The sequence below is a fragment of the Apostichopus japonicus genome, chromosome 9, assembly GCF_037975245.1.
Source record: "Apostichopus japonicus isolate 1M-3 chromosome 9, ASM3797524v1, whole genome shotgun sequence".
Lineage (NCBI taxonomy): Eukaryota > Metazoa > Echinodermata > Holothuroidea > Aspidochirotida > Stichopodidae > Apostichopus > Apostichopus japonicus.
Window position 1 is genome coordinate 40,031 of NC_092569.1, and position 24,163 is coordinate 64,193.

Sequence of the window (24,163 nt, forward strand, 5' to 3'; positions counted from 1 at the left end):
CTCAATACTCCTCGACTCCTCAGTACTCCTCGACTCCTCAGTAATACTCGACTCATCAGAACTCCTTGACTCCTCAGTACTCCTCGACTTCTCAGTACACCTCAGTACACCTCAGTACACCTCAGTACACCTCAGTACTCCTCAGTACTCCTCGACTCATCAGTATTCCTCGTCTCATGAGTACTCCTCGACTCATCAGTAATCCTTGACTCCTCAGAATTCCTCGACTCCTCAGTATTACTCTATTCCTCAGTAATCCTCGATTCCTCAGTACTCCTCGGTTCTCCTCTGTACTCCTCGGTTCTCCTCGACTCCTCAGTACTCCTCGACTCCTCAGTACTCCTCGACTCCTCAGTACTCCTCGACTCCTCAGTACTCCTCGACTCCTCAGTACTCCTCGACTCCTCAGTACTCATCGACTCCTCGGTACTCCTCGACTCCTCTGTACTCCTCGACTCCTCGGTTCTCCTCGTCTCCTCGGTTCTCCTCGACTCCTCGACTCCTCGGTACTCCTCGACTCCTCGATACTCCTCGACTCCTCGGTACTCCTCGACTCCTCGGTACTCCTCGACTCCTCGGTACTCCTCGACTCCTCGGTACTCCTCGACTCCTCGGTTCTCCTCGACTCCTCGGTTCTCCTCGACTACTCGGTTCTCCTCGACTCCTCGGTACTATTCGACTCCTCGGTACTATTCGACTCCTCGGTACTCCTCGACTCCTCGGTTCTCCTCGACTCCTCGGTTCTCCTCGACTCCTCGGTTCTCCTCGACTACTCGGTACTCCTCGACTCCTCGGTACTATTCGACTCCTCGGTACTCCTCGACTCCTCGGTACTCCTCGACTCCTCGGTACTCCTCGACTCCTCGGTACTCCTCGACTCCTCGGTACTCCTCGACTCCTCGGTACTCCTCGACTCCTCGGTACTCCTCGACTCCTCGGTACTCCTCGACTCCTCGGTACTCCTCGACTCCTCGGTACTCCTCGACTCCTCGGTACTCCTCGACTCCTCGGTACCCCTCGACTCCTCGGTTCTCCTCGACTCCTCGGTTCTCCTCGACTCCTCAGTACTCCTCGACTCCTCAGTACTCCTCGACTCCTCAGTACTCCTCGACTCCTCAGTACTCCTCTGTACTCCTCGACTCCTCTGTACTCCTCGACTCCTCTGTACTCCTCGACTCCTCTGTGCTCCTCGACTCCTCAGTACTCAGTACTTCTCGACTCCTCAGTAATCCTCGGTACTCCTCGACTCCTCGGTAATCCTCGACTCCTCGGTAATCCTCGACTCCTCGGTACTCCTCAGTACTCCTCGACTCCTCAGTGCTCCTCGACTCCTCAGTGCTCCTCGACTCATCGGTACTCCCCGACTACTCAGTACTCCCCGACTACTAAGATATGATCTTATACCATTAAGTTTTTCTTCTGTCATTGTTTGGTATTATTCTGTATTATTTGTATCATTTCTCATTGTCATTTGCGCCATGAACATTCTTTGAGTGGTGTGTGCGCATTATAAGTCTTATTATTATTATTATTATTACTCAGTACTCCTCGAGTCCTCAGTAATCCTCGGTACTCCTCGACTCCTCGGTACTCATCAGTTCACGCCTAAAGATTAATGTCAATGCATTGTTGTATTCATTCAAATAACTCAACTGAAACATGTTAACTTCATATAAACAAAAGAGCATCATTTGTCTTTGACAAGTTGTAATGCGTTAATTGTAAACATGTTATTAACTAAACACACGGCCTGTTGGTTTAGGCTTAGTAGTCCAGTCACTTTAATTGATGAGCATGGGATGTTTGAAGGATCAGTTGTCAAAAATGATACACCCTGAATAGATAGCAAACTTCTTTAAGGGTCTTAAAAACCAATATTTTGTGCCTTATAACTCAACCTTTCATGTTAATTCCCTGTGTGTGACATGTCAAAATGGGCAAAGTTCTGTTTATTATTTCTCATTTCTGTGATATCATTTTTCTTGTCAGGTTGGTTAGCATATTGTTATACTAAACTGCTTTGTACTTGGAACATTATTTGAATGGTTGCACCGCTTAGAAGACTTTGTTTTTATACATCAATGGCAGCATTCTTGTTTGTTGCATAAGGAGATACCTATCTATCTAATAATATGTTTGTCTATTTAAGACCTTCTATTGTATACACAGATAATGTATCATCATCTGCCAACAGCTTAAGTCTGGTTAAAGGTGGACCGAGATACGAAAGACAGGTTTATAAGGATTATAATACGACACAAAGAGAGCACGGCTTAATGTCCCGAAAGTAGCCATGATATCTCTAAAACTACTCATCTCAAGATCTGATTTTAAGCCAGTTTAAATACTTAGTGCAAATTTCTGAATTGATGGATCCTCTGCTCATTCCATAAATTCCACAATTTCAATCATTTTCCAACAAATTGGGGCTTTTTATTTGCAATTTCATTAATTTTCAACAGATAAACAGAAGCAGAATGTAAAGAATATTGCTGCATGGTATTAAAGATTGACTCAGTGTAATTAAACAAAGTAACCAGAGATGTGGGTATGATTAAGTCATTCTTATAGGTCTCAAGTTATTTAAATAGTTAATGTAAGTACGCCACCATGCATTGTCTTATAAGCGTCTTATCTGAGGATCAAGTAGTTGTAAAGATAACTAAATGGTCTTAGGCTTAAGTAGAATCCACTAAAACTCTGAACTCAAATGAATGAACAAGTTTCGTTTATTAGCTTCCAGTGGAATAGATTTCTTGAAATGATTGTGTTTCAAATTCGGGAAAGTCTTGTCGTCGAAGTTGTTTCTACATACTTTTAAGGACATGCATATGCGTTGGACTTTTTGTTTTCTTTTGTGGATCCAATTGACAGTGATCCAAATAAATGGAGACAGTAATGATCAAGGTTTGATTACATTTTAATGGAGAAGTCTGAGTTTTGGCAAACTATTTGATTGTTTCACTTCAAAACAGCTTACTCTTTCTGTATTTACTTTCTTATGTTATTGTTTTCAGCATTACTTATTTTATTCTCTATCTCTTTCTTGCAGATCAAATTAATATTTGATCTGACTTTTTAACTCCAGTTTAAACATCAAAACAAATTTAAAATGTTGTTATTCACTTTACGTAATTGTAAGTTAGCTGCATATTTAGATTATTTATGTCAAAATTGAGAAATTTAATGAATAAATGAAACTTCTTGTTATCTTCTAATATCAAGTATGGATATTTTCTGAATTTTGTTCACATTCTGAGAATTAATCATTGAATCTGACCGCTAATTGGAAAATTCTGATCTTTACGACTTGAAGTTTCTCCCCCCCCCCCCCCAAGAAAATATATAAATATACAATGTAATCCACTTAAGCACTTCAAAATAACAACCTTTCACTAAAAACAAATACCCTCAATTTTTCCCAAAAGAAATTGCAAACTTTACCTAACATAGAAGGTACTTTCTCAGTAGATGTGTAATCAGAGCTTAACTAGTGTGCAAGATTCTTCACGGAAGTTTTATGTAATTACATTGTTTTCATCAAACGTTAATTGCACATAATTAATTTCTTCGTAACGCCATCATGGGAGAGCAACAAGATAAGGAAGGTTGTAAATACGTCAGAGGTATTCAAGTTAGAGATGCCAACCAACAAGCCCATGTGCTAAGTTAATCAGAATCTCACCAAAATTATGCTAGAATCGTACCCGAATTATGCTAGAGAGTCACTGCTAATGGCCACTGACATCCAAAAACTAACAATAATTTCTCTGACACTCTCAACAGTGTTGTAGCGCGTCGAGAGCCAGATAGGGTACCGGGGACAATCATGTCAAGTAAACAACATTACTGTAATTATTAATTATGAAAAAGGGAAGAGGCCTTTGTTTACCCGTTAGTACTGGGGCAATGTACTCACTGACCCACTCTCTCGTCAGGGATGCGAGTGGCGACTGGAATCCCTTAATTTCAAACATCTGGTGACTAAAAGTAGTATCAAGATTTTGTCATTGGCTGAACCTAACAGTGATGTGATTCTTTACTATTCTGACTATTCCTTTAATGTATATTTCATTGTCTTATATGTATTAACACTTCTCAATTTTTGGAAATAATGTGAAGAGGCAGATCCAACAAAAAGAATGTGTAATTAGTTAAAGTAAGCTATTAATGCTCATTAATATTCACATAGTGTTTTATATTCAATCTTTACCGTTTAAATTAGCGATACGTATGTCCCACTAACATGCACTGCGTTTGATTTCTGTCAGCTAGTTACTTATATCATAATAACTGCGAAGTTCTTCCTTTTATTAAATTAAATTTTATTAACTGTGATAGTATTTCCAATTTTAATATCAAATCTGAAAAGAAAAAAGCTTCAAAATGTATTTTAAAGTTAATGTGTCATTTTTTTAAATGTTATTTGCAGATTATATGTTAAGTCAAAGCTGTCCACCTGCTAACAATTATGAAAATGCTGACTATTACCATTACGGGTCAAACTATTTAATATATGAATGTAATGAAGGCTACCAGTTGGAAGATAATATCCAGAATGCAGTACAAGTATGTAATCAAACGAACCAATGGGATGGACCGGACGTCCAGTGCATTGGTGAGAATTCTTTTTGCTTTCTTCATGTCAGATGCTGTTCATATTTTTGAGAGTAAAAATGAACGGTTTCTCTTTACTTGATGATGCCGCACAATGGCAATTGACAAGGGAATACTTGTTATCTGCCAATGAACATTAAAAATGATCTAAATAGTTAATTGACTCACTTGTGTCAATGCTGAATGACAAAGGCTCTAAGTCTGACTAGCAAGAAAAGAATATAAATCATCACAGGAATATTTTTACCGCAACATTAAAGCCAGTTCGATCAGTTTGCAAGAAATCCGAATTATTTCGCAAACATGAATCAAGATAGAGCATGAGACATGTATCATCTAGACAACAACTGTGTGACAGAGCATGGGACATGTAGTCATCTAGACAACTGCGTGACAGAGCATGGGACATGTAGTCATCTAGACAGCAAATGTGTGACAGAGCATGAGACATATTATCATCTAGACAACAACTGTGAGACAGAGCATGGGACGTGTGATCATCTAGACAACAACTGTGAGACAGAGCATGGGACATGTAGTCATCTAGAGAACAGCTGTGTGACAGAGCATGGGACATGTAGTCATCTAGAGAACAGCTGTGTGATAGAGCATGGGACGTGTGATCATCTAGACAACAACTGTGAGACAGAGCATGGGACGTGTTTTCATCTAGACAGCAAATGTGTGACAGAGTATCGGACATGTAATCATCTAGACATCAACTGTGTGACATAGTATGGGACATTTAATCATCTAGAGAACAGCTGTGTGATAGAGCATGGGACGTGTGATCATCTAGACAACAACTGTGAGACAGAGCATGGGACGTGTTTTCATCTAGACAGCAAATGTGTGACATAGTATGGGACATTTAATCATCTAGACATCAACTGTGTGACAGAGCATTGGACGTGTAATCATCTAGACAACAACTGTGTGACAGAGCATGGGACGTGTTTTCATCTAGACAGCAAATGTGTGACAGAGTATGGGACATGTAGTCATCTAGACAACTGCGTGACAGAGCATGGGACATGTAGTCATCTAGACAGCAAATGTGTGACAGAGCATGAGACATATTATCATCTAGACAACAACTGTGAGACAGAGCATGGGACGTGTGATCATCTAGACAACAACTGTGAGACAGAGCATGGGACATGTAGTCATCTAGAGAACAGCTGTGTGACAGAGCATGGGACATGTAGTCATCTAGAGAACAGCTGTGTGATAGAGCATGGGACGTGTGATCATCTAGACAACAACTGTGAGACAGAGCATGGGACGTGTTTTCATCTAGACAGCAAATGTGTGACAGAGTATCGGACATGTAATCATCTAGACATCAACTGTGTGACATAGTATGGGACATTTAATCATCTAGAGAACAGCTGTGTGATAGAGCATGGGACGTGTGATCATCTAGACAACAACTGTGAGACAGAGCATGGGACGTGTTTTCATCTAGACAGCAAATGTGTGACATAGTATGGGACATTTAATCATCTAGACATCAACTGTGTGACAGAGCATTGGACGTGTAATCATCTAGACAACAACTGTGTGACAGAGCATGGGACGTGTTTTCATCTAGACAGCAAATGTGTGACAGAGTATGGGACATTTAATCATCTAGACATCAACTGTGTGACAGCGCATGAGACATGTATCATCTAGACATCAACTGTGTGACAGAGCATGGGACATGTAATCATCTAGAAAACAACTGTGTGACAGAGCATGAGACATGTAATCATCTAGACATCAACTGTGTGACAGAGCACGGGACGTGTGTTCATCTAGAAAACAACTGTGTGACAGAGCATGGGACGTGTGTTCCTCTAGACAGCAAATGTGTGATAGCGTGCAGGACTCATCTAGACGCAGGTTTGAAGCCCATTCACTATTTAATTAATGCTTCCCCAGCAAGTTCTCAAATTTTGCTTATACTCTTTTTGTAAGAGGCCTGGCGTTCTCTCACATAACTTCACCATGAGTTGGTAAACACAACACACATGTATTTTATTCATAGAGGTTGAGTGTCCAGCGCCACCAAAACCAGCCTTCGGGGGGTACCATCATTCACAGGAAAGATTTGTGTTTCAAGATCAAATTGTATACTCTTGTGATATGAGTTATTCACTGGTCGGTGAGCACACCTTGACTTGTTCTTCGGATGGAATCTGGCAACCTACAGCTCCGACGTGTCAACGTAAGTCGACTAACATGTTAGTTCCAAGTTTTCATAGCAGATTACATTAGAAACGTAAAATACATTACTTCTCAAAAACAAATTCAGATAACAAATAAATAGAGTCATCCCTGTACTAGTGTACAAGGAGAGTTTATGGCTGACATTACACGCACTCTCTTTACATAAGTAGTTATTTACTGGTAGGTAAATATTGTAAAATATCCAGGCATATATGTATCAATATGAATACTGAACATACTGAGATATGCAACTGACTGCATGGTTAATAATATATGTCCTTGTTCCTTTCAAAGTCCTTTGTGAAAATCCAGCGGATAAATTTAACTCAACCGTATGCTACACTCCATATCAAAGCTATCAAAACTGGCAAGCTGCACGGGATTTTTGTACACAGAAGAACGGTGACTTGATAAGTATAAATGATGCGAACATTCAACAGTTTGTAGCAGAGAGAGTAAAAAAGATTCTCGATCAGGAAGACTTCTGGATTGGTGCTTTTGAAAATGGTTCCGTAGAAGTTCAGGGTAAGACGTTAGACTTTGTCTAGAACATTTCTTCATATAATTAAATTAATAAATACGGTCACCACTATTTTGTTAACTTGACTGGGGAAATAGAAAGTATCTCTAGAATGATTGTAAGCAGGTGCGTCACTAAGGGGGGGGGGGGCGGGGTTAGTTTGTCTCGACAACCCCTAACCCATGCGTCATGATTCCTGACACCTCACTATGAACAAATGAATTATCAAGTCATCCATTTTAATTCTCGTAATCAGTGGAAATTTCAAATTACTATGTCAAACCCTATAAAAAATGGAGATAAAACATAACTAATTGCGAGGTACAACGTTCTAAGTTTGACATAAGCATTTCTACATAAAACGTCCCATTTTAATGGTAATATTTGATATTGTCAAGATTAATGGTAGTAATTTTGTGATAAATGCGAAACTTATAACAAGATAAACTGTAAGAGTTCTAAGCAAAAACAACAAATTTGTGACATAAAACATCAAAAGTTTGAGATGAAAAGTCGAACTTTGAGGTAGAGCGTGGTGCTTTGGCATAAGACTTTGCAGCTTTAATGGTAAAATGTCATATCTTCGAGATGAGGTGCTGAAATTCCGATAATCAAAATTTGGAGATAATTCTATTTGTCTTAAATCGTCCAATATTTACATAATACGTTCGGATTTTATGATTAGACATCTCATTTTATGGAATATGGGGTTTTTGACATTAAACATTGTTACTTCAAGAATGATAGTCCAAAGTTTAAGATGAAATATACGTGGAATTTTGTAGATAAATGACGACACTTTTAAATATAACACGGAAATTTGTTATTAGAACTTCGATATTAGAGGTCAGCATTTATGATAAAATATCAAATTTTCTAAATAAGTTGAAAAAATTTCGCGATAAAGAGTTAAGTTTTTTTTTTTATATAAAGCATCAAAATTTCGAGATAAAATTTTCATATAAATATCAAATGCTTGACTCAAAATATCAATATTTCAAGATGAAAAATCGAAAGGTTGAGATAAAGTGAAAATCTAAATTTTGAAATGGAAACGTCAACATTTTCACTAATTATTAGTAAAAACCTGCACTCCCACACAGTAACACGTAGAAACATTTTTAGACTAGTCTGACATGTTTTCAATACGTATTAGCAGGCATTTGAAAGCCATCTGTAGGTGCAGAAACCCACCCGTGTTAAGGTTTGTTAGGATGATACTCAGGGTTAAGGTCAATCCCTTACGATGATACTCTGTGTTAATGGTTATTCCCTAAGGATGCTTTTCCATGTTAAGGTCGATACCTGAGTGTGGTACTCTGTGTTAAGGTTTAATGCCTAAGGATGTTACTCAGTGTTCAGGTTAATCCCGAAGGATGGCACTCAGTGTTAAGGTTAATCCCTACGAATGGTACTCAGTGTTAAGGTTAATGCCTAAGGATGGTACTACATGTCAAGGTCGATACCTAATAACGGTATTCCATGTTAAGGTCAATGCCTATAGGATGGTACTCCGTATTAAGGTCAATGCCCTAGGAGGGTTTTTCGTGTAAGGTTAATGACTAAGAATGGTACTACGTATTAATGTCAGTACTAAGGATGGTACTCCGTGTTAAGGTCAATACCTAAGGATGGTATTCCATGTTAAAGTCAATCCCTTATGATGGTACTCTGTGTTAAGGTAATACCTAAGGATGGTATTCCATGTTAAGGTCAATGACTAAGAATGGTAAGTATTAAGGTCAATACCTAAAGGATGGTGCTCCGTGTGAAAGGTCAATGCCCAAGGATGGTCTTCTGTGTTAAGGTCAATACCTAAGGATGGTATTCCATGTTAAGGTCAATGACTAAGAATTAAGTACTTCGTATTAAGGTCAATGCCTTAGGAAGGTATTTCGTGTAAGGTTAATGGCTAAGAATGGTACTCCGTGTTAAGTTTAATGCCTAAGGATGGTACTCAGTGTTAAGGTTAATACCTGAGTATGGTACTCTGTGTTAAGGTTAATCCCTAAGGATGGTACTCCGTTTATGGTTAATCCCTAAGGACGATACTCAGTGTGACTCATTGTCAGTGGAAATACACCGACCACCGACTTTAGAGAAGCACATGCCATCTCTATGCGGTACTGCTGACAACTCAATAGACTTTTTATTCAAGTATTGTTCTTTCGACTACCATCCCCTTTCGTTCATGTTAATGCTGAACTCTTCCTAGGCTAAAGCATCCCATTGAAATGTATTGAAATGTCTTTCTCTCACAGCTGATGTCTCGAAAAATTCATTGATGCCTGATCGCGTGTTTCAGAAAAATAATTTGAGCCAAGCTTCCGAACAGCTGATATATACTAGACGAAACTGGGTCTGGACTGATGGTAAGGCAAGTCTGATAAAGGGATCATCTCCTGATGAAGGGATTATCTCAGGTGAAAAACACCTGATGGTAGATAAACCAACTCTGAGAACCGCCCCAAAGAATCAAAACAAAAACAACAAACAAAGACATATTAGGAAAACGGGATTTTATGAAGAATTGCACAAAACATTAACATACAAATATTGACAATTTTGACAATAAACAGAAAGGTCCAATTAATGTTGTTCACAAACATACTAAGAACAGTAACCGCATTATGTGATGTACTAGTGGCTTCTACCAAACACGAGAGTGTGACTAGGATTATCCCTTCAGTCTCAACTATGAGATCAAACCTGAACTTAATTTCGCTTTAACTCGACGTTTAAAGGATTTCACGAAAAGAAATACTTAAAGCCACTATTAAACCAGCTGAAGAATCTGCAAATTTGAAAGAGCTTTAAAAACGATATTTAAATATATTTATTTTGGCAAAGTTGCCGACGAAATTAAGAAATAAAAACAAGACAATGTGAAGATTGCCGCTGTAGTGTATTACTCACAATAACATGCTAAAACTAAGGACATCGACATTTCGTCGCTCGGACTCGTATATTGTTTTTATGAAACACATTAAAAATTGCATTGAATTATTGAAAATTTTTGGAATTCGCCTTTCAATTTGGATTGAAACTGGACTAAGTAAAGTAATAATGCTGTTATAGGACGCTAAAACAAAGCTTTTTTGTGAGCTGTCTAAGTCTGGCTCAGAAAGAATCCAGCAAAAAGCGTTTAATTTATTACGTAACTGTTCTTGTGAAGTCACGTGGGCATGGCATGGCCACTTTGCAATACAATTTAAAAATGGAAAGTCTGGGGAACCAAGGAAAAACAGCTGTCTTCAAGTGCAGTCCATAACAGAGAAGTTGTCGAATGGATACCAATCAAATTCAAAATATTGTAAAAAAGACAATAATGATGTAGAATTTTGTCGTGTTTTTTGAAAAGTAAAGAATATTTTATTCATGAACACGAACCGTGATTTGTCTTAGATGGGTTCTTGTTATGTAGTTACATTGGAAGTCAGACAAGTGTTGAAACTCAAGGATGCTGGATTTGGATACTGGATGACGTGTCTGCCTATTAAAGGTTATCATCTGACAAGTCAGTGTTAAGATTAGACTGTATTTAAGCCCCGTTGACCCTACGTACAATACAACACGATACAATACGATATGATAAAAAGGTTTACACTATGAGACGATACGATAAACACACAAAAATCAATAACATTTCAACTTTTGTCTATAATTGTGTCGGACTGCGCTGTTTTGTTATTGTCCAATCAGAATTATGCTAATAACAGGAACATAATGTCCACAGGCTTCTAGTACGACTTGTAATGTATGCATGCATGCAACCTAAACGACATGATAAGATTTGTTGCCAGTCAAAATTGAAAACAGAACGGCAATTGCCATGGATTAAGAAACAGCCAGCGATGTCTCCCGCTTGTATACTATTGACTCTTCATGATATTACTTACAGTGACACATGCTATCATTTTATTCAAGATATTCAACGTATTCAACGCCTTGTAAGATGAGTAACGTGTGCTGTGTGGTTTGGCGATAATAGGCCTATACACTCTATATACGGCATCATAAATGGTTGTATGAGGGGAACGACAAGCATTCTCGCCACGGCGACGGTGCATTTATCGCATAAATTTATCGCTTGTAGTGTGAACACATTTTTTCATCTTGTGGTTTCGTGTTGTACTGTACATAATTTGAACAAGGCATTATGGGCTGTTGTTTACAACTCATCGAAACGTTAGTATCTTACGTTACGAATGAAACAAAAGCACTGGCTAGTCCGTTCATAAATACAGGGACAAAATCACACTATAGAAAGCGTGATATTTTCGTGTCGGACATGAAAAGGAACAAATTCTGCAAGTCTAAGGAAATTATGTTACATGACGCTTCGCATTTAATATAAAAAATTAAGGGAATTTTCGAGAACAGTTGAATGCACAATTGTACACAGGTACCCGGATGCAAAGTTACGAAAACTGGGGAGAATATCAACCTGATAACACTGGCAACTGCGTACGATTACTTTACACGGACCAAACATGGGATGACCAGAACTGTATGGATGGCGACAATTATATGATCTGCCAGTTCGGTGAGTTGTACGCATTGATGATACTGGAATCGCTTCCTCTCTATCTCTACCCCTACCCACCCCTTCCCCCACCCCAAGTACACAACTTCTCTCTGTTTCGGTGTCCCCGGTGCAAATAACCCTACTTCAGCCGATAACAGAAATATGTTCTTGCAGTATATGTCATCTGTGTACCCAAATTTCTGTATATTATGATGTATTTGTCTTCGACTTTTCTCACAATATGGAGGTCTGGGCAGTGATATTCTGTGTGATTTCCCTGGATCAATAGTGCATGGTCATTTAGCGATCGAGATGGACAGTTACAGAATCAACGACTCCATATCATATTCCTGTGACAATGGCTACCATTTGGTCGGCAGCACTCACCTGTTATGCGACAGCAATGGGACATGGGATAATCCTGTTCCATCTTGCATAGGTAGGTATTTTAATTGTCTATACAATGAATTCGTTATGATGACTAAAAACACTGTATTTTCACTGCAGATACTGTCATACTAATCTCTTTATATGGTACGATAGATTTGCCTGAAGTTCTTATGTCGTACTGTTAACTCTAAATCAGCCTGTACATTTGTTTCTTAATAAAGATGAATACATGAGTTGATCAACTTTGGTTGCATATGCGTACCACCTTCGAATATAAGGCGTCAATTGGAACAAAGACGCGAACAAATGCAAATTGCATCATCATACATGAAGAAGGAAGCGAGTAAATCCTATGATCGCAGCCGGTTATCGACAGGCTTAAAATAATTCGAAAAATGAAAATACAACACTCCTTCATTGCGTACTTTTAGAGCTGGATATATTTTTCATGCTCCTACTCATTGCACCATGAAACTAAAAACGATTACCCGTCCCAGCCGATACTGACAGGGACGTCGATCATAGGGAGAAGAGTGGGATGTCCCAACCCCAACCCCCACCCCTTCCTTAACGGTAAAAACTTGGGGCAAAAACTTACCAAACCAATAATTGGTAGTGGATATATATATATATATATATATATATATATATATATATATATATATATATATATATATATATATATATATATATATATGAATAACGGAAAAACTGTTAAACAACTATGCTGCATTTAGAGAAAGGCTGGATCTCGAGTGAGATACAATAATTGAATTAGGTAAGTGATTGGAAGTAAAACAGCCAATGTTTGGTTTTTGCAGAGCTTTCGAGCAAAACTAGCTCTTCTTCAGTACATGATCACCGAAAGTATATATATATATATATATATATATATATATATATATATTCTTTCGGTGATCATGCATGTCTCTGTATATGTTGTTGTTGTTGTCTTATGCCTCTGTGGCCTATATGTTGTTGTCTTATGCCTCTGTATATGTTGTTGTTGTCTTACATATATATATATATATATATACTTTCGGTGATCATGCATGTCTCTGTATATGTTGTTGTCTTATGCCTCTGTGGCCTATATGTTGTTGTCTTATGCCTCTGTATATGTTGTTGTCTTATGCCTCTGTGGCCTATATGTTGTTGTGTTGCCTCTGTATATGTTGTTGTCTTATGCCTCTGTGGCCTATATGTTGTTGTCTTATGCCTCTGTATATGTTGTTGTCTTATGCCTCTGTATATGTTGTTGTCTTATGCCTCTGTATATGTTGTTATGTTTAAGTTTTCGTTAAAATGTTTATCATGATTTGATAACTCCATGTTCGTTCACTCATCATTCAGCTAATATTGATGGAGTCTTAACACTTGAAGGTGAAAAATGAAATAAAGAAAACCTCCTTTCAGAAATTTCTTGTGAAGATAACCCAAAGGAAGTGGAGGGGGCTACTTACAATACGTCATCCAACGAGTATGGAGGTATTGCAATATACATTTGTTACACAGGGAGTTACATCAGCGGCTCTCCAATCGTTACTTGCCTTTCAAACGGTTCTTGGAGTGATCCATTAATCGCATGCGTAGGTAAGAGGATTCATGACCATGTGGTAACTTAATTTTATTCAAAGTTTGATTTAACGTTACGACACAACGAACAATGGTGGTGAATTGTTGAAATCGATGTCATAAAGCTAACCTTAACCCCACCCCACCTGTACTTTCCAGCCCCCCCCCCCCCAAAAAAAAGTGGGGATTCGAGCTTTATCATGACATCATGAATATTAATGTAAATAGAAAGAAAAACAAAATAAAAACTGTTGTGCTTAAAATATTCAACTACTGTTGTAGAAAAAAATTAACAAAATTCCGAAGAGTGAAAATTAGTAAATTTTAACTGGAAATTCAATAAATTTCAATATGGAATAGAAAGGAAATACAATATTAAATATTCTGTTTTATATATTCCACCAATTAACCAGATTAAAGAAAATATTGTTTTAGATGAAAAACTGAATATTTCTTCTCATTCATTATATTAATCTTTGAAATTAGATATTGATGAATGTGACGAAACACCTTGCCAAAACAACGCCAATTGTACCAATTATGACGGAGGATACAACTGTACCTGCGAGTCTGGATGGGAGGGTGTCAACTGTGAAAGAGGTATCAATAATGATGTTTCTATTACATGTTTCGGATTTCTTTTAAAAATGCATTTAATTTTAAACTGGAAAATAAACAAATCTCAACATACAATACAAAACAAACAAGCAAAGGTATAAAAAGATCTGTTTCATATATTCTACCACTTAAACAGATTAAAGAAAATATTGTTTTAGACGAAAACTGAATACTTTTTCTCATTCATTATATTAATCTTTGTAATTAGATATTGATGAATGTGACGAAACACCTTGCCAAAACAACGCCTATTGTACCAATTATGACGGAGGATACAACTGTACCTGCAAGACTGGATGGGAGGGTGTCAACTGTGAAAGAGGTATCAATAATGATCTTTCTATTCAGGTTTCGGATTTCTTTTAATAATGCATTTAATTTTAAAGGGGAAAATAAACAAATCTCAACACACAAAACAAAACAAAGTAGCTAAGGTTATAAAAAAATCTGTTCACATATTCTACCAATTACGCAGATTAAAGAAAGTATAGTTTTAGATGAAAACTGAATACTTTTTCTCATTCATTATATTAATCTTTGTAATTAGATATTGATGAATGTGACGAAACACCTTGCCAAAACAACGCCAATTGTACCAATTATGACGGAGGACACAACTGTACCTGCGAGTCTGGATGGGAGGGTGTCAACTGTGAAATAGGTATCAATAATGATCTTTCTATTACATGTTTCGGATTTCTATTAATAATGCATTTAATTTTAAACTGGAAAATAACCAAAACTCAACATACAAAACAAAACAAAGTAGCTAAGGTTATAAAATGATCTGTTCACATATTCTACCAATTACGCAGATTAAAGAAAATATCGTTTTAGACGAAAACTGAATATTCCTTCTCATTCATTATATTAATCTTTGTAATTAGATATTGATGAATGTGACGAAACACCTTGCCAAAACAACGCCTATTGTACCAATTATGACGGAGGATACAACTGTACCTGCGAGTCTGGATGGGAGGGTGTCAACTGTGAAATAGGTATCAATAATGATGTTTCTATTCAGGTTTCGGATTTCTATTAATAATGCATTTAATTTTAAACTGGAAAATAACCAAATCTCAACATACAAAACAAAACAAAGTAGCTAAGGTTATAAAATGATCTGTTCACATATTCTACCAATTACGCAGATTAAAGAAAATATCGTTTTAGACGAAAACTGAATATTCCTTCTCATTCATTATATTAATCTTTGTAATTAGATATTGATGAATGTGACGAAACACCTTGCCAAAACAACGCCAATTGTACCAATTATGACGGAGGACACAACTGTACCTGCGAGTCTGGATGGGAGGGTGTCAACTGTGAAATAGGTATCAATAATGATCTTTCTATTACATGTTTCGGATTTCTATTAATAATGCATTTAATTTTAAACTGGAAAATAACCAAAACTCAACATACAAAACAAAACAAAGTAGCTAAGGTTATAAAATGATCTGTTCACATATTCTACCAATTACGCAGATTAAAAAAAGTATCGTTTAAGATGAAAATTAAATACTTTTTTCATTCATTATATTAATCTTTGTAATTAGATATTGATGAATGTGACGAAACACCTTGCCAAAACAACGCCAATTGTACCAATTATGACGGAGGATACAACTGTACCTGCGAGTCTGGATGGGAGGGTGTCAACTGTGAAATAGGTATCAATAATGATCTTTCTATTACATGTTTCGGATTTCTATTAATAATGCATTTAATTTTAAACTGGAAAATAAACAAATCTCAACAGACAATACAAAACAAAGTAGCTAAGGTTATAAAATGATCTGTTCACATATTCTAACAATTACGCAGATTAAAGAAAATATCGTTTTAGACGAAAACTGAATATTCCTTCTCATTCATTATATTAATCTTTGTAATTAGATATTGATGAATGTGACGAAACACCTTGCCAAAACAACGCCAATTGTACCAATTATGACGGAGGATACAACTGTACCTGCGAGTCTGGATGGGAGGGTGTCAACTGTGAAAGAGGTATCAATAATGATCTTTCTATTACATGTTTCGGATTTCTATTAATAATGCATTTAATTTTAAACTGGAAAATAAACAAATCTCAACAGACAATACAAAACAAAGTAGCTAAGGTTATAAAATGATCTGTTCACATATTCTAACAATTACGCAGATTAAAGAAAATATCGTTTTAGACGAAAACTGAATATTCCTTCTCATTCATTATATTAATCTTTGTAATTAGATATTGATGAATGTGACGAAACACCTTGCCAAAACAACGCCAATTGTACCAATTATGACGGAGGATACAACTGTACCTGCGAGTCTGAATGGGAGGGTGTCAACTGTGAAATAGGTATCAATAATGATCTTTCTATTTAGGTTTCGGATTTCTATTAATAATGCATTTAATTTTAAACTGGAAAATAACCAAAACTCAACATACAAAACAAAACAAAGTAGCTAAGGTTATAAAATGATCTGTTCACATATTCTACCAATTACGCAGATTAAAGAAAATATCGTTTTGGACGAAAACTGAATATTTCTTCTCATTCATTATATTAATCTTTGTAATTAGATTTTGATGAATGTGACGAAACACCTTGCCAAAACAACGCCAATTGTACCAATTATGACGGAGGATACAACTGTACCTGCGAGTCTGGATGGGAGGGTGTCAACTGTGAAATAGGTATCAATAATGATGTTTCTATTACATGTTTCGGATTTCTATTAATAATGCATTTAATTTTAAACTGGAAAATAACCAAAACTCAACATACAAAACAAAACAAAGTAGCTAAGGTTATAAAATGATCTGTTCACATATTCTACCAATTACGCAGATTAAAGAAAATATCGTTTTGGACGAAAACTGAATATTTCTTCTCATTCATTATATTAATCTTTGTAATTAGATTTTGATGAATGTGACGAAACACCTTGCCAAAACAACGCCAATTGTACCAATTATGACGGAGGATACAACTGTACCTGCGAGTCTGGATGGGAGGGTGTCAACTGTGAAATAGGTATCAATAACGATCTTTCTATTACATGTTTCGGATTTCTATTAATAATGCATTTAATTTTAAACTGGAAAATAAACAAATCTCAACAGACAATACAAAACAAAACAAACAAGCAAAGGTTATAAAATGATATGTTCACATATTCTAACAATTACGCAGATTAAAGAAAATATCGTTTTAGACGAAAACTGAATATTCCTTCTCATTCATTATATTAATCTTTGTAATTAGATTTTGATGAATGTGACGAAACACCTTGCCAAAACAACGCCAATTGTACCAATTATGACGGAGGGTACAACTGTACCTGCGAGTCTGGATGGGAGGGTGTCAACTGTGAAATAGGTATCAATAATGATCTTTCTATTACATGTTTCGGATTTCTATTAATAATGCATTTAATTTTAAACTGGAAAATAACCAAATCTCAACAGACAATACAAAACAAAGTAGCTAAGGTTATAAAATGATCTGTTCACATATTCTACCAATTACGCAGATTAAAGAAAATATCGTTTTAGACGAAAACTGAATATTTCTTCTCATTCATTATATTAATCTTTGTAATTAGATATTGATGAATGTGACGAAACACCTTGCCAAAACAACGCCAATTGTATCAATTATGACGGAGGATACAACTGTACCTGCGAGTCTGGATGGGAGGGTGTCAACTGTGAAAGAGGTATCAATAATGATCTTTCTATTACATGTTTTGGATTTCTATTAATAATGCATTTAATTTTAAACTGGAAAATAACCAAAACTCAACATACAATACAAAACAAAGTAGCTAAGGTTATAAAATGATCTGTTCACATATTCTACCAATTACGCAGATTAAAGAAAGTATCGTTTTGGACGAAAACTGAATATTCCTTCTCATTCATTATATTAATCTTTGTAATTAGAAATTGATGAATGTGACGAAACACCTTGCCAAAACAACGCCAATTGTACCAATTATGACGGAGGATACAACTGTACCTGCGAGTCTGGATGGGAGGGTGTCAACTGTGAAATAGGTATCAATAATGATCTTTCTATTACATGTTTCGGATTTCTATTAATAATGCATTTAATTTTAAACTGGAAAATAACCAAAACTCAACATACAATACAAAACAAAGTAGCTAAGGTTATAAAATGATCTGTTCACATATTCTACCAATTACGCAGATTAAAGAAAGTATCGTTTTGGACGAAAACTGAATATTCCTTCTCATTCATTATATTAATCTTTGTAATTAGATATTGATGAATGTGACGAAACACCTTGCCAAAACAACGCCAATTGTACCAATTATGACGGAGGATACAACTGTACCTGCGAGTCTGGATGGGAGGGTGTCAACTGTGAAATAGGTATCAATAATGATGTTTCTATTTAGGTTTCGGATTTCTTTTAAAAATGCATTTAATTTTAAACTGGAAAAAAAACAAAACTCAACATACAAAACAAATCAAAGTAGCTAAGGTTATAAAATGATCTGTTCACATATTCTACCAATTACGCAGATTAAAGAAAATATCGTTTTCGACGAAAACTGAATATTTCTTCTCATTCATTATATTAATCTTTGTAATTAGATTTTGATGAATGTGACGAAACACCTTGCCAAAACAACGCCAATTGTACCAATTATGACGGAGGATACAACTGTACCTGCGAGTCTAGATGGGAGGGTGTCAACTGTGAAATAGGTATCAATAATGATGTTTCTATTTAGGTTTCGGATTTCTTTTAAAAATGCATTTAATTTTAAACTGGAAAAAAAACAAAACTCAACATACAAAACAAATCAAAGTAGCTAAGGTTATAAAATGATCTGTTCACATATTCTAACAATTACGCAGATTAAAGAAAGTATCGTTTTGGACGAAAACTGAATATTCCTTCTCATTCATTATATTAATCTTTGTAATTAGATATTGATGAATGTGACGAAACACCTTGCCAAAACAACGCCAATTGTACCAATTATGACGGAGGATACAACTGTACCTGCGAGTCTGGATGGGAGGGTGTCAACTGTGAAAGAGGTATCAATAATGATCTTTCTATTACATGTTTCGGATTTCTATTAATAATGCATTTAATTTTAAACTGGAAAATAACCAAAACTCAACATACAATACAAAACAAAGTAGCTAAGGTTATAAAATGATCTGTTCACATATTCTACCAATTACGCAGATTAAAGAAAATATCGTTTTCGACGAAAACTGAATATTTCTTCTCATTCATTATATTAATCTTTGTAATTAGATATTGATGAATGTGACGAAACACCTTGCCAAAACAACGCCAATTGTACCAATTATGACGGAGGATACAACTGTACCTGCGAGTCTGGATGGGAGGGTGTCAACTGTGAAAGAGGTATCAATAATGATCTTTCTATTACATGTTTCGGATTTCTATTAATAATGCATTTAATTTTAAACTGGAAAATAACCAAAACTCAACATACAATACAAAACAAAGTAGCTAAGGTTATAAAATGATCTGTTCACATATTCTACCAATTACGCAGATTAAAGAAAATATCGTTTTAGACGAACACTGAATATTTCTTCTCATTCATTATATTAATCTTTGTAATTAGATTTTGATGAATGTGACGAAACACCTTGCCAAAACAACGCCAATTGTACCAATTATGACGGAGGATACAACTGTACCTGCGAGTCTGGATGGGAGGGTGTCAACTGTGAAATAGGTATCAATAATGATCTTTCTATTACATGTTTCGGATTTCTATTAATAATGCATTTAATTTTAAACTGGAAAATAACCAAATCTCAACAGACAATACAAAACAAAGTAGCTAAGGTTATAAAATGATCTGTTCACATATTCTACCAATTACGCAGATTAAAGAAAATATCGTTTTGGACGAAAACTGAATATTTCTTCTCATTCATTATATTAATCTTTGTAATTAGATATTGATGAATGTGACGAAACACCTTGCCAAAACAACGCCAATTGTACCAATTATGACGGAGGATACAACTGTACCTGCGAGTCTGGATGGGAGGGTGTCAACTGTGAAATAGGTATCAATAATGATCTTTCTATTCAGGTTTCGGATTTCTATTAATAATGCATTTAATTTTAAACTGGAAAATAACCAAATCTCAACATACAAAACAAAACAAAGTAGCTAAGGTTATAAAATGATCTGTTCACATATTCTACCAATTACGCAGATTAAAGAAAATATCGTTTTGGACGAAAACTGAATATTTCTTCTCATTCATTATATTAATCTTTGTAATTAGATATTGATGAATGTGACGAAACACCTTGCCAAAACAACGCCAATTGTACCAATTATGACGGAGGATACAACTGTACCTGCGAGTCTGGATGGGAGGGTGTCAACTGTGAAATAGGTATCAATAATGATGTTTCTATTTAGGTTTCGGATTTCTTTTAAAAATGCATTTAATTTTAAACTGGAAAAAAAACAAAACTCAACATACAAAACAAATCAAAGTAGCTAAGGTTATAAAATGATCTGTTCACATATTCTAACAATTACGCAGATTAAAGAAAATATCGTTTTCGACGAAAACTGAATATTTCTTCTCATTCATTATATTAATCTTTGTAATTAGATTTTGATGAATGTGACGAAACACCTTGCCAAAACAACGCCAATTGTACCAATTATGACGGAGGATACAACTGTACCTGCGAGTCTGGATGGGAGGGTGTCAACTGTGAAATAGGTATCAATAATGATCTTTCTATTACATGTTTCGGATTTCTATTAATAATGCATTTAATTTTAAACTGGAAAATAACCAAATCTCAACAGACAATACAAAACAAAGTAGCTAAGGTTATAAAATGATCTGTTCACATATTCTACAAATTACGCAGATTAAAGAAAATATCGTTTTCGACGAAAACTGAATATTTCTTCTCATTCATTATATTAATCTTTGTAATTAGATTTTGATGAATGTGACGAAACACCTTGCCAAAACAACGCCAATTGTACCAATTATGACGGAGGATACAACTGTACCTGCGAGTCTAGATGGGAGGGTGTCAACTGTGAAAGAGGTATCAATAATGATCTTTCTATTCAGGTTTCGGATTTCTATTAATAATGCATTTAATTTTAAACTGGAAAATAAACAAATCTCAACAGACAATACAAAACAAAACAAACAAGCAAAGGTTATAAAATGATCTGTTCACATATTCTACCAATTACGCAGATTAAAGAAAGTATCGTTTTAGATGAAAATTAAATACTTTTTTCATTCATTATATTAATCTTTGTAATTAGATATTGATGAATGTGACGAAACACCTTGCCAAAACAACGCCAATTGTACCAATTATGACGGAGGATACAACTGTACCTGCGAGTCTGGATGGGAGGGTGTCAACTGTGAAATAGGTATCAATAATGATCTTTCTATTACATGTTTCGGATTTCTATTAATAATGCATTTAATTTTAAACTGGAAAATAACCAAATCTCAACAGACAATACAAAACAAAGTAGCTAAGGTTATAAAATGATCTGTTCACATATTCTACCAATTACGCAGATTAAAGAAAATATCGTTTTCGACGAAAACTGAATATTTCTTCTCATTCATTATATTAATCTTTGTAATTAGATTTTGATGAATGTGACGAAACACCTTGCCAAAACAACGCCAATTGTACCAATTATGACGGAGGATACAACTGTACCTGCGAGTCTGGATGGGAGGGTGTCAACTGTGAAATAGGTATCAATAATGATCTTTCTATTTAGGTTTCGGATTTCTATTAATAATGCATTTAATTTTAAAGGGGAAAATAAACAAATCTCAACAGACAATACAAAACAAAACAAACAAGCAAAGGTTATAAAATGATCTGTTCACATATTCTACCAATTACGCAGATTAAAGAAAGTATCGTTTTAGATGAAAATTAAATACTTTTTTCATTCATTATATTAATCTTTGTAATTAGATATTGATGAATGTGACGAAACACCTTGCCAAAACAACGCCAGTTGTACCAATTATGACGGAGGATACAACTGTACCTGCGAGTCTGGATGGGAGGGTGTCAACTGTGAAATAGGTATCAATAATGATCTTTCTATTACATGTTTCGGATTTCTATTAATAATGCATTTAATTTTAAACTGGAAAATAAACAAATCTCAACAGACAAAACAAAACAAACAAGCAAAGGTTATAAAATGATCTGTTCACATATTCTAACAATTACGCAGATTAAAGAAAGTCATATTTTTAGACGAAAACTGAATACTTTTTCTCATTCATTATATTAATCTTTGTAATTAGATATTGATGAATGTGACGAAACACCTTGCCAAAACAACGCCAATTGTACCAATTATAACGGAGGATACAACTGTACCTGCGAGTCTGAATGGGAGGGTGTCAACTGTGAAATAGGTATCAATAATGATCTTTCTATTACATGTTTCGGATTTCTATTAATAATGCATTTAATTTTAAACTGGAAAATAACCAAATCTCAACAGACAATACAAAACAAAGTAGCTAAGGTTATAAAATGATCTGTTCACATATTCTACCAATTACGCAGATTAAAGAAAATATCGTTTTCGACGAAAACTGAATATTTCTTCTCATTCATTATATTAATCTTTGTAATTAGATTTTGATGAATGTGACGAAACACCTTGCCAAAACAACGCCAATTGTACCAATTATGACGGAGGATACAACTGTACCTGCGAGTCTAGATGGGAGGGTGTCAACTGTGAAATAGGTATCAATAATGATCTTTCTATTCAGGTTTCGGATTTCTATTAATAATACATTTAATTTTAAACTGGAAAATAACCAAATCTCAACAGACAATACAAAACAAAACAAACAAGCAAAGGTTATAAAATGATCTGTTCACATATTCTACCAATTACGCAGATTAAAGAAAGTATCGTTTTAGATGAAAATTAAATACTTTTTTCATTCATTATATTAATCTTTGTAATTAGATATTGATGAATGTGACGAAACACCTTGCCAAAACAACGCCAATTGTACCAATTATAACGGAGGATACAACTGTACCTGCGAGTCTGAATGGGAGGGTGTCAACTGTGAAATAGGTATCAATAATGATCTTTCTATTTAGGTTTCGGATTTCTTTTAAAAATGCATTTAATTTTAAACTGGAAAATAAACAAAACTCAACATACAAAACAAATCAAAGTAGCTAAGGTTATAAAATGATCTGTTCACATATTCTAACAATTACGCAAATTAAAGAAAATATCGTTTTGGACGAAAACTGAATATTCCTTCTCATTCATTATATTAATCTTTTTAATTAGATATTGATGAATGTGACGAAACACCTTGCCAAAACAACGCCAATTGTACCAATTATGACGGAGGATACAACTGTACCTGCGAGTCTGGATGGGAGGGTGTCAACTGTGAAATAGGTATCAATAATGATCTTTCTATTACATGTTTCGGATTTCTATTAATAATGCATTTAATTTTAAACTGGAAAATAACCAAATCTCAACATACAAAACAAAACAAAGTAGCTAAGGTTATAAAATGATCTGTTCACATATTCCACCAATTACGCAGATTAAAGAAAGTATCGTTTTAGATGAAAATTAAATACTT

The 24,163-nt window shown here is 35.4% G+C and overlaps 1 protein-coding gene across 1 annotated transcript in view; it reads left to right on the top strand.

Moving 5' to 3' along the window:
• LOC139973840 (uncharacterized) overlaps positions 1 to 24,163 on the top strand; it is a 39,503-nt gene that overhangs the window by 4,398 nt on the left and 10,942 nt on the right. The window contains exons 3-26 of the mRNA XM_071980717.1: positions 4,433 to 4,618; positions 6,650 to 6,829; positions 7,126 to 7,356; positions 9,613 to 9,723; positions 12,127 to 12,318; positions 13,686 to 13,862; positions 14,331 to 14,444; positions 14,671 to 14,784; positions 15,689 to 15,829; positions 16,028 to 16,141; positions 16,368 to 16,481; positions 17,047 to 17,160; positions 17,732 to 17,845; positions 18,072 to 18,185; positions 18,752 to 18,865; positions 19,430 to 19,543; positions 20,110 to 20,223; positions 20,450 to 20,563; positions 20,789 to 20,902; positions 21,468 to 21,581; positions 21,811 to 21,924; positions 22,494 to 22,607; positions 23,175 to 23,288; positions 23,518 to 23,631. Coding sequence (XP_071836818.1) covers positions 4,438 to 4,618; positions 6,650 to 6,829; positions 7,126 to 7,356; positions 9,613 to 9,723; positions 12,127 to 12,318; positions 13,686 to 13,862; positions 14,331 to 14,444; positions 14,671 to 14,784; positions 15,689 to 15,829; positions 16,028 to 16,141; positions 16,368 to 16,481; positions 17,047 to 17,160; positions 17,732 to 17,845; positions 18,072 to 18,185; positions 18,752 to 18,865; positions 19,430 to 19,543; positions 20,110 to 20,223; positions 20,450 to 20,563; positions 20,789 to 20,902; positions 21,468 to 21,581; positions 21,811 to 21,924; positions 22,494 to 22,607; positions 23,175 to 23,288; positions 23,518 to 23,631 — 3,151 coding nt within the window. The 5' untranslated portion in view covers positions 4,433 to 4,437. The remainder of the gene's footprint in view (positions 1 to 4,432; positions 4,619 to 6,649; positions 6,830 to 7,125; positions 7,357 to 9,612; positions 9,724 to 12,126; positions 12,319 to 13,685; positions 13,863 to 14,330; positions 14,445 to 14,670; positions 14,785 to 15,688; positions 15,830 to 16,027; positions 16,142 to 16,367; positions 16,482 to 17,046; positions 17,161 to 17,731; positions 17,846 to 18,071; positions 18,186 to 18,751; positions 18,866 to 19,429; positions 19,544 to 20,109; positions 20,224 to 20,449; positions 20,564 to 20,788; positions 20,903 to 21,467; positions 21,582 to 21,810; positions 21,925 to 22,493; positions 22,608 to 23,174; positions 23,289 to 23,517; positions 23,632 to 24,163) is intronic.